The sequence below is a fragment of the Oncorhynchus masou genome, chromosome 5 (genome assembly GCF_036934945.1).
Source record: "Oncorhynchus masou masou isolate Uvic2021 chromosome 5, UVic_Omas_1.1, whole genome shotgun sequence".
Taxonomy (NCBI): domain Eukaryota; kingdom Metazoa; phylum Chordata; class Actinopteri; order Salmoniformes; family Salmonidae; genus Oncorhynchus; species Oncorhynchus masou.
The window spans coordinates 46,492,563-46,504,758 of record NC_088216.1 but is presented as its reverse complement, the minus strand read 5'-3'; the positions used below and the strand labels follow the sequence as shown (position 1 = coordinate 46,504,758).

At 41.8% G+C, this 12,196-nt stretch overlaps 1 protein-coding gene across 1 annotated transcript in view; it reads right to left on the bottom strand.

Moving 5' to 3' along the window:
• The window catches only part of LOC135526985 (voltage-dependent calcium channel subunit alpha-2/delta-3-like), a 55,124-nt gene extending 44,624 nt beyond the window's left edge, over positions 1-10,500 (bottom strand). Inside the window, exons 1-3 of the mRNA XM_064955659.1 lie at positions 10,379-10,500; positions 9,338-9,419; positions 2,249-2,365 (exon numbers count right to left, since the gene is read on the bottom strand). Of these exons, the coding sequence (XP_064811731.1) occupies positions 2,249-2,365; positions 9,338-9,419; positions 10,379-10,500 (321 nt within the window). The remainder of the gene's footprint in view (positions 1-2,248; positions 2,366-9,337; positions 9,420-10,378) is intronic.
• Between the last annotated feature and the right edge of the window lie 1,696 nt (positions 10,501-12,196).

The window sequence follows — 12,196 nt, the reverse complement described above, 5'->3', positions numbered from 1 at the left end:
CAGCCCAAGCCAGTCACGGACATAAAGACGAGACCAACATAATGTTTAGTCCAGTCTCCCTTCCATGTCTTGCACTATTCTATATCTTTTCCCACATTTCGATATATCTGAAAACTAATGGCTAGACAATTTGCTGTGTTGTATTACTTTTCACATCAGTGTCCTATTTACATTTATGCTTCGTGACACCCGAGAAGACAAACCAACGTTCCTTGAGTGTGAAAATGCATTCAGGACTTGTCATAAGGTGAAGTACCCCATTATTGCTTACGGTGCAGTTACAGTATATTGTGATATTGTATGAGGCCATTGTGGTGTGTCAGTGGACGCTGACCATGGTGCTGAATATACAGTTGTGTTCTAATAGCAGTTTAACCCGAAAACTGTCGCCACTCCCTCGTCAACAGGCTACTTGTGAATGATTATAGCGATATGTTGATGCTATTTTAGTGATGCTCATGCTCTTCGGTCGATGGATATAGTCTTAATCCACTTTAAATGTTATTCCTGATGCTACCCTCCCAGGATAAGGTTTCTTCAACACAGTTATATCAATAACCTGCCTCAAACGAAAGACCCCCTTGCTGTTGGAAACAACATGAAACTTGTAGCAATAGGCCTATATTCTGTAATATTTTTCTGTGATAAGATTTTCCCATTCACGTAGGCTACTGTAGGCTGGGGTCTATATTTCTGCCTCAAAAGGCACCCACGGAAATTAGTGCGTTCAGTGAGATGCTTGATTGCCATATGGCCCAGTGTAGAACCGGATCCCATAACACGCAAAACCTTATATAGCCTCCTTGAAATGTGCTTGCCTGCGTGAGAAAATGCCGGCTGAACACCACAGTCATCGACGCGATTCTGGAACAGGTCATTAATAACTGTCCAGCACATCAAAATAGTTGCAACGCAAACAGAAAATGGCGGCATAGCATGGCGTAAACACTATTGTGACAGTTAAACTTAATTTATTTTCATACCGTTGCGTTTCAGTCTTAGATGGTGTCGTCAGCAATACAGGCATAATGAAATAAATAGGAAACCTCAAGCCACTAAATGCAAACAAATGTTTCTCCAGGCCTAGGTTATATTTTTTGTGTGCGAATGACAAGATGCCAACATGTGCTATTGGGTGGTCTTTCAAACCATATCAAATTAGTCTTACTGCCGAAAGGCAATTTCAAAACAGGTAGACTACCTCTTAAATCAAATATGCACGGCTCGCAAGGACTCGGTCAATATCATAAAGACAAATTACATCGTAATTGTTTAATTTTCATTTCGAATAGGCTACGCCACGACGCTGGTATAATGTGTCAGTTAGTGACCGTTGGAATTTCTCTAACTGGATATAACATCTCAACTGCTGCCAAATTGTTTTCATTTTATAAAAAATATGTTTGTATAATTTCCATCCGACGAATATAGGCCTCCAATCATTTTAAATATGCCCAAGCAATTTAGTAGCCTGGGCTACATTCAAATAATGAATGTGTTTACACAGAAAGCATTAGTCCAATTTGCAGCACTGTAACACAGATTGGAATTCTGCCTAATAAATAGGCCTAGAGAATGATAAAGGCAATGGGCACACTATGTAGAATTACAACCATACAAGTAATACAGCCCGGCGCGGGGAAATCTGGCTGTGCGAGATAAACGCTATCATCTCACACCACTCAACTGGGGTTAACTATTAAAATAGGCTACTTGCACCTCTCCTCTCAAGCCCAATATACATTTCCAACGGCTATATATCTGTCTCAGGAGAATGTCTTGTAGTGAATTGCATACCGCCGCTGGATAAAATGCAACACTAGTGTAATTTAAACCCGTGTTATGAATAGAAATACCCACAAAGCAGAAAGTGTGAGGAGGAAAAACGAAAAATACATGTCTGACCACTGAAATATGCTTACAATTGGTTATAACAGCTTCATTATCATGTATAGGCCTGTAACGAAAAAATGCCAACGATACAAAACGTGATAATAATCATAATAATAATAACAATACATCTAGATAATCTGTTGATCATTTTATATAGCCTAAATCTAGATCTTTTCTTAACCTGCTTGCGGTGCATGTCTACAGCTGAGGCTGAGAAATAACAGAACGTCTGATATTTTTCTGAATTAGTTTTAAGTCTCTTACTCTCAGTAGTCTACATTGGGCTTACTTCCAGAAAAAAACGCAAAAAGCACGTGAATTATAGATAAAAGGACAGATATGCGACAGTACATACCCGCATGGCCTCCTTTTTCATCCGGAACATTTCCTCCATCTTCTTTGCGAGAGTTTTGACCACTTTCATGCCATCAATTTCTTCCACTCGGACGGACTTCTCAAATTCTTTATATTTCTGTAAATGACAAAGAGAAAAAATACATGTTTTAACTCTCTATTATTTTGATACTGAACGAATAATCATCTTATGTTTGTGCACAGTTCACATACTACTATTACAAACGGAGGCTTCTAGGCTATGTCATTTATTTCACTGATAGATGTGAACAAAATGTGAACAAAATGTGAACAAAATGTGAACAAAATGTGAACATGTTACAATAAATCAAAGCAACTGAACTCAAAGTTTATTGGTCACGTGCACAGGATACGGAGCGGCAGTAGCCTAGTGGTTAGAGCGTTGGGCCAGTAACCGAAAGGTTGCAACATCGAATCCCTGACCTGACAAGGAACAAATCTGTCGTTCTGCCCCTGAACAGGCAGTTAACCCACTGTTCCTGGGCCGTCATTGTAAATAAGAATTTGTTCTTAACTGACTTGCCTAATTAAATAAAGGAAAACTACAGGGTGTCAATGGTAAAATGTGTGTGTGAGAATCACAAGTACATACTGTACATCTCATGTAAATGAGTGGGGTAAGCCAATGTGCCCTTTGTTTTAGTAACAGAGAAGGTGAGGTGAGCCTTGCACACACACACGTCACATCTGATGAAGAAAATGCCTTCCCACTGGGCACAAACCGGTTTAAGGAACGTTGTTTAATTTCAATAAAATTACATTAAACCAATGTTGAATTGACGTCTGTGTCCAGTGGGGTACTACATCTCAGAGAGTGGCTTGCAAGACCCAGTCTCAGATGATTGGCTGATAAGATGGATCCTGTTTCATTGAATTGATTGATAGGTTATCTTGTCTCAGTAATTGGTTGACAAGCTGTGGCTCTGTCTCTGATTGGCTGCTGGGTGGCCTGGGAGTGAAGGCCATGCACGGTTGGAGGGTAATTGAAATGAAGTCAAAGCACAGGAGAAAGATAATAACATGTCAGGCTTGGGAGGTTCTGGATAATGAACTAGACTTCACACAATGCTGAGTCTGCAGGATACACTGCACCTGCACTGGGACAGAACAAAGCCCAGCAGAACACACAAAGATAATAGAACAGAACATTTAAAAAAGGTACAAACACAAAATAATAATCACAGTATAACCTGCACGTCCCTCACACACACACACACACACACACACACACACACACACACACACACACACACACACACACACACACACACACACACACACACACACACACACACACACACACACACACACACACACACACACACACACACACACACACACACACACACACACACACACACACAAATCCTAGTACATGAGGCAACAAATTACCCAGGGAAAGGAAGAGTGTGTGCAGGCAGTGGAGCAAAACAGTTCATTTCACGCCTGTCCTCCCTGCCTCAGCACCCCCCACCTCCAGTCATCGGGGAGAGGTTAAACCCCATCAATCAATAGAACTGAGTATGATTATCGATTAAGGTAATGACTAATGTGTAGATGAGGCCTGAATGAACCCAAGCCTGAGGAGTCAAAACACACACACACACACACACACACACACACACACACACACACACACACACACACACACACACACACACACACACACACACACACACACACACACACACACACACACACACACACACACACACACACACACACACACACACCACAGTGTCTCAATTCTGTGTCTATAGTCCTGTTCTGTTGCCCACACAGCAGCTTAGCCCTGTGTGGAAAAATGCTAATTCCCCATAAAGCACCCAATGATCATCCTTAATGATCAGCCCTTACCATTGAGATGTTTCTCTCTCTCTACCTCCCTCACTGGCTGCTAAGAGAGGAAGAGGCCTGCTGATTGGATGTAATGTGTTCTGAACCAGTCACGCTTCCTTGAACCAGAACATGAGGAAAGTGCTTACATAGGCAGAAAGGAAAACAACTGCCGGGGACATTTGACTTCAGAGTGTTCTGTTCTCACACAAGTCAACAGAGCATCAGCTGTGGATGTTACGCAGTTAAAATAGTAGGGAAATGTTGGGGGTATTTTTATTTTATTTTTAAATCTCGGAAGCACACGCTCATCCAACACACACACACACACACACACACACACACACACACACACACACACACACACACACACACACACACACACACACACACACACACACACACACACACACACACACACCACCCATATCTTGCTACAGAAGTGTGTACATTGCTAGCGCTAGCAGTGTTAATGGTAATAGAATTGCAGCAGCAGCCTGGTGCTGAGCTGAGCTCCTCCTTATCACACACATGCAGTGAGGCTGATGAATGGAGTTGAATGGGGATATTTATCTCCTCGCATTTATCACCACTGGGTTCACACACAATCACATACAATCACACAACATATCGCACCAGCAGTATACAGTATGCAGTATGCACTGTATGAATGTAACAGATCAGGGTCGTATCAACTAGAAACCAAATGGAAGAAAACGGACTGAAACAGGAAGGGACTACCCGAACTTGTCCAATAAGATAACTGTCAATTTCATTGCAAGACGTTTTCCATTGCAAAACTGTTTGCTACGGATTATTACGGTGTGCAATAATGAACACGACCCATTTTTTCATCTGTCTCCGGTAATCCTCTATTTCTGGCTTCAATCCAACTCATTTTTAAACCCCTGCAGGTCTGGAATAATAGAATTGCAATTCATTTCACTGTTTCATTAATAGCGCAATTGAAGGTAATTGAGCGTAAAAATCTGTAGGAATACAATTATTATCTACATCCAGGTGTATGCACATAGGGCAGAGTTCCAATTCAATCTGTCTGCGTATTTAACTCAGACTTTCTGATCAAGTGTACACATTAATGCCCAGTTCTAATCCTGTGCGTTTACTACAGCATACAGTGTCTTCAGAAAGTATTCACATCTCTTTACTTTTTACACATTTTGTTGTGTTATAGCCTGAATTTAAAATAGATTCAATTGAGATTTTGTGTCACACAATACCCTATAATGTCAAAGTGGAATTTTGTTTGTAGAAAAAAATGTAGAAATGAATAAAAAAAATTGTAAAGCTGAAATGTCTTGAGTGAATAAGCATTCAACACCTTTGTTATGGCAAGTGTAAATAAGTACAGGAGTAAAAAAAGGGGTTAACAAATCACATGGACTCCTTCCGTGTTCAATAATAGTAGTTAATATGATTTTTGAATAACTACCACGTCTCTGTACCACACACATACAATTATCTGTAAGGTCCCTCAATCGAGTAGTGAATTTCAAGCGCAGATTCAATCACAAAGACCAGGGAGGTTTTTCAAAGCCTCGCAAAGAAGGTCACCAATTGGTAGATGTGTAAAAAAATCAAATAAATGCAGATGCTGAATATCCCTTCGAACATGGTGAAGTTATTGATTAGGCTTTGGATGGTGTATCGATACACCCGGTCACTACAAAGATACAAGCGTCCTTCCAAACACAGTTGCAGGAGGGGAATGAAACTGCTCAGGGATTTCACCAGTGGCGGCTCGCCCATTAGGGTGTTAGGGGCGGTGCCCCACTTGTGATTGGTAAAAAAAAAAGTTTAAAACTATTGATTAGTCAAAATAAATACACAATAATTTCATACAAAAATCTAGATTATATAACTAATGGATTATGTTTTAAATGCTCATAAAAGTGTAGCAAATGTGTACATTTTCCTGTTTCGAAAATATATTGCTCAAAACAAGCTGTGGACGTACAGGCCGTGCGAACATTGCTTGGATTGTGTTGCCAGCTATTTGCTATGAAGGGGAACTGCCCCAATGAAATCGCAGGATTTCATATCACAGGATTTCAAAGCGCAGGATTTCATAGTATGAATTATAGCAGCACCAAATACATGGACAGTCCTGGGGCGCTCAAATGTGCATTCAGTCAGATCTTCTGGGTCTGCTCTAGTCTCCTCCCAATGAGTCTCTCGCGCCAGATGGCTTACTTCCGCACCTGACTAGATCTGCTCCATCAGGTACAAGTTGTAATTCACTTGTAAATAAATCATCCTAACAGTCATGGGAGCCTGGACCTGATAAACTGGACAACTACATCCAGCAAGAGTGGAAGGACAGAGGGATATACTAGCTAGAACCTTCTCATTGAAGATGTGGTGTGACAAAAAAGCACAACCAATTTTATTGTTTCCCCCCGATGTTGTTTGTCAGGTTCTACTATAGGTGACAGGGCGGCATGTGTGGACTAAAACAGCATAAAACCGGGAGTATTACAAAGCATGATCAAATGAATTAGCCAGCGACAGTAATTTTTGAGAAACATTGAGAAATAGTTTGGTCAATTTCTGGGGTTAAAATGAATAAGTTATGTACCTTTATTAAGCTTGCTTGTTATAGCTCCCCAGACAATTTCAAGTCTTTCGAAACTCATATCTGACTAACTTGGAAATATGAAGCTATTTCAGAATGAACGTTAACTGGCTAGCGCATCATGCTTTGTGACATTATGTTAGCTGTCTATCCCCTTTTAGATCACGTGTTTTCACTTATTGCATCTGCGTTCGTATTGCGTTTTCCCTAGTGCACTCGTTCATTCGTGAACTGGCTGCTCTAATCTGTTCAAAAAAGTGGCAGCATGTGCAGCAGGGGTCATTCGGTTTTTGACATGCAAAAGTGAAACAGGTGTATTTGTGCTGTTGTTCAAATGCTCAGATGGCTTCATATATCTCCTCAAAGAAACTACCGGTAGTTCAAAAACTTGGCATCATATCACTGTCAAGCTGCTTGGTCGACAACTCCAACCACCTGGCGCCCTGGGTATTCAGCCAATCCATTTTAAAACCGTTAAGAGTTTAATAGTTGTGATTTGAGAAAACGGAGAAAACTGATCAACCACATTGTAGTTACTCCACAATACTAACTTAAATTACAGAGTGAAAAGAAGGAAACCTGTACAGAATACAAAATGTTCCAAAACATGCATCCTTTTTGCCACAACTATTTTGCAAAAAAATGTGGCAAAGAAATTAACTTTTTGTCCTGAACACAAAGCATTATATTTGAGGAAAATCCAACACATCACATCACTGAGTACCATTCTTCATATTTTCAAGCATGAGGGTGGCTGCATCATGTTATGTGTATGCTTGTTATCGACAAGGCCTAAGGAATCTTTCAGGATAAAAAGAAACGATATACAACTACAAGCACAGGCAAAGATCCTAGAGGAAAACTTGATTTGTGCAGTCTGCTTTCCAACAGACACTGGGAGACGAATTCACCTTTCAGCAGGACACCAACCTAAAACACAGTTTTTCCTGAGTGGCAGAGTTACAGTTTTGACTTAAAATCGTCTTGAAAATATATTGCAAGACATGAAAATGGCTGTCTAGCGATGATCAACAATCAACTTGACAGAGCTTGAAGAATTTTGAATTAGAATATTGGGCAAATATTGTACAATTACAGGTCTCCAAAGCTCTTAGAGACTTACCCAGAAAGACTCACAGCTGTAATCGCAGTCAATGGTGCTTCTACAAAGTATTGACTCAAGGGTGTGAATACTTACGCAAATGAGATATTTCCGTATTTCATTTTCAATACATTTGCAACAATTTTAAAAAATCACGTTTTCTATTTTTCATTACGGGTTATTGTCTGTAGACGGGTGAGAAAATAACCAATTAAATCCATTTTGAATTCAGGCTGTAACACAACAACACGTGTAATAATTGCAGGGGTGTGAAGACTTTCTGAAGGTGCTGTACATAGTGCTCAGACTCCATAATGCCCATAACACTGACCACATTGCCAAGAGAACACACATGCTTTTCTTCTAACATTACAAACACACAAACAATAGATTGCCAATGGAAACTCCAAGGAACACATCTTATTGTTAAAAGAGTTTGCCCTTCCTGAAGTACTGTGAGACACACACAGGCCCAGCCAGAGCTCTGGCTCCCGCATTAGGGTTTCAAAATTCTGGTTCATTTTTGAAGATTCACAGATTTTCCAGAAATCCTGATTGGAAGATTCACAATTTCCTGCTTATTTCCTTTAATCTTCCAATTGAGATTCCTGAAAAAACTGGGCATTTTGGGAAAGCTACTGGAAACTTTCAACACTGACCAGCATGCATTGCCTCCACTTGGATGACAGGTGCTGTAGTGTACACAACAGTACCTCTTTTCACACTGTAGAGCCCACATCTGCCCCCAAGTGGTCATTTACTTTCACTTAGGGGGTTTTCTGCAAACCCATCTCTCTTTATCCCTCTACCCCCCCCCCCCCCCGCTCTCTGAACCCCACCTATCGCCTCCAAACCCATCTCTCTTTATCTCTTTCTCTCTCTTGATCCCTCTATTGCCCCCCCCCCCTCTCTCTCTCTCTGAACCCCACCTATTGACTCCAACCCATCCCAGCCTATCCCACTCCACACACTTGTATTAAATGTGTCTCCTTGTCCCATTCATATCCTGGGGTTGAAACTCTTGACTCCAGAGAGTGAACTGGAAATGAGATTAGAGAAGAAACAGTGCTGTGGTTAATGGGCCATGTCCAGTACACACACACACACACACACACACACACACACACACACACACACACACACACACACACACACACACACACACACACACACACACACACACACACACACACACACACACACACACACACACACACACAAACACAGGCCTCTGTACAACACACCTGAGTCCTTTCTGACCCAACATCCATATTTAACTGGGACACAGAATTGTATCAGCAGTCATTAAAGGAGAATGCAGCATTACAGCGTACAGTGTGTGTGTGTGTGTGTGTGTGTGTGTGTGTGTGTGTGTGTGTGTGTGTGTGTGTGTGTGTGTGTGTGTGTGTGTGTGTGTGTGTGTGTGTGTGTGTGCGTGCGTGCGTGCGTGTGTGCATGAGCTCACCATAACGTGAAAATGTGTGTGTGTGTGGGCAGGAATGAGTATAAGGAAGATTGAGGGAAGAAAGAGATACCTTCTGCAGCAGCTGGGATCCAGAGTATTTTGCAGAAATTGATTTAATTTCCCCACCAAACGCTGAGGCCCATAACTTCACCCTGGAAGCGAACAGAACATTGCTACATTGTGATATTTTGGTATTTTAACAGGTGAAAATAGTTGACTTGGTGAGATCACACACGTTATGTCAGTAAGACATTTCAAAACAAATCTCTAGGCATGAAATCATACATCCATGGATATCTCGATAAAATCAGAGATATCTATTGTCTGTGTGTCATATGGTTGAGGACAAACTATGTTCTCGAAGATACTCCTGTTCTCGAAAAACCACAAGACCCTCATATAAGAAATACATTGTTGGAGTGTTTTGAGTTTGAGCTGAGAGGACAGAGTCCATCAACTATATGGCAAATACTCCATATTGTACACAAGTACTTCATTCAATGTAGCTGTTTACTAATGTTTATTTGGTGCGTATTGATGTGCTATAAACTGATGATTTATGTGGAGAAAGTTGATGCAAAATGTTGCTCAAGTCTTCCCAAGTAGCCTCTAGATTGTTTCAGACTGTGGTGTCTCAATGCAGTCAGGGTTAACCCTGGAAAATGAAAATGGCAAGTGCAGTATTTTGTATAGCAGCGATTTTAGACATATGTGTATCAAAGACAACACTCTGTTTAAAATAAAGACATCTGTAGGCGACATTTAAATAGTGTGTACGTGTCATTGGCGTATTATCCTTGTGTTGATTTGAGCTATTATTTTTATCATGCCAGATATTATAGGCTAAAGAGTACGCCCATTTTTTAAATGTATTTATTTGGACACCAACACTAATAAATAATTTACAAACAACATACATTATTATTATGATTATGCTTGTTGTTGCTACAATGTCATTACATGCTGCTTGTTTACATTTGTTTATATAACAAGTCCACTATTTACACACTTCAGGTAATCTAGCAGCTGAAAAACTCAACAATATGCCGAGGAGTGACTTACTGAGTACCCTGAAAGGTTGTAAAATATGAATATGAAACCTTCCACTCACACTGAGAGAGGAATCCCTGGCTGGGACCCCATCACCTCTACCACCGTGCCCAGCATAATCCAGAACAGAAGGAAGCTGGCGCAGCACACGTGTGGAAAGAGGATCCTCCAATTCCACAGCATCTTCACGAGTCTTCCCGACAACCGACCCCGGTACAATGGCACGCGCAAGCTCTTCTTTTACTAGTCCCGAAAACGCACTCAGCGCGAAAAGCAGCACATACAGACCCGGCACATTCGTGCCGCCTCCCTCGCGCCAGTCCCGCGTCCAAGGTGCCAGTTGTCACTCCTGAAGGGACCCGCGTGCTGAAGGAGATGGTTGAACTATGAACGTCGGTACAGGGAGGGATAGCAAGAGACTCAAATCAAGCCTCCATTTCTGGAAAACATTACAATTGCTGTTATCGTCTCTCAAGCAAGTGACGATATTCTCTCGTGGGGATTTTCCCAGATTTGCGGAGCTCAATCTGAAAACCACCTCAGCTGCTATCCCAGGGAACACTGGGGGAGTAAAACGAGGTGTTGCAGGTAGAGCAAAGAGCGCGAAGCAGGGCGCGAGAGAGCATGAGCGAAAAGGACCAATATGTGTGTGGGGGGTAACCTAGCCGCATCACTTGCTGTAAGAACCCCGGAAAGAAGGTGAAAAGGTGAAGAGGTAAAACACGAAACTTTCACGCGGGAGCGCGCGCGTGCATCACAGGGGGATTCGACGGGTTCATTCAAGGCAGTGCAGCGTGACGGATCGACACTCGCGCTTCGAGGAGGGACCACAGTACCGAGAACATTACCGCAGAAACAAAATCTATTCCTATGGCGCATACATTCTGAATAAGCATGAGAGTTCTCGGCCTAGATAGCATTTTCTTCATACAGTCTTCCAGATGTGAATTTGACTCAAAATAGCTTTGACCTGCTTTTTGCTTCCTGGAGTGTTTTAGACGTTACTTTGCTGTTTGAGGCAGATTGCACCGCCTGGGCTACCGCTCGTTGTCTTTCAAGTCGGTAGTGGATGAAACGATAGAACCATGCAATATGCACACCTTCCATTAAATCGACATGACTGATTAAGCGTTTATAAGGCTAATCAAAGATCGATGTGTATGTCAAGACATTGATAAAGTGGCCGAGTGGTATTCCGCTCTTACTTTGGCCTAATGCGCAGGCTCCACATTTTAAGCGATTTTTCATGAAATTGTTTTCATGACAAGTTTTGATTACTTACAGATAACCTAAGAGACTCAGCATTAAGTGCATGTTTTAGGTGGGCTATAGCCACAATTCCATACACTGCAGTGCATAGGCCTATGTGAATTCCAATTACAAATTGTTTCACTCAGCAAGACTAAATGCATATTAGAGTTAATGTTGGGAGTGGGCTAGCCCATAATATGGAAGATAGCCCATATTTTTCACTGGTCAATTACCAAACTGTCCTCTATGAGGATGTCCTCTTAGGCCACATTGTCCAACACGGCTTTTAAAACTAAATTTGCGCTCACAGTTATGTCATTGGCCACTTTGTGTATCAAACAGAACCCTCTCCTTTCTGAAGTACTCGAGAGGTCCTCTTTCTAAACGTGATAATGATGTCAAGGCGGATGGATTTCCCGCCACGCATGCAGCGTTTCGGCGCTAGGCCATTATTAGCTTGGTAATTACGTCGTACATCAAAGGCGCGAGGAGCCTCTGCCAGGCTGGGAACGTGCAGATAAGGCTCATGATGATGGACAATATCAACCGCTACGGCACGCGGTCACAGCCTCTCCTCTGTCGGGGCCGCAATCACATCTAGTGCGAGGAGAGTCGCTGCTTTTAATTA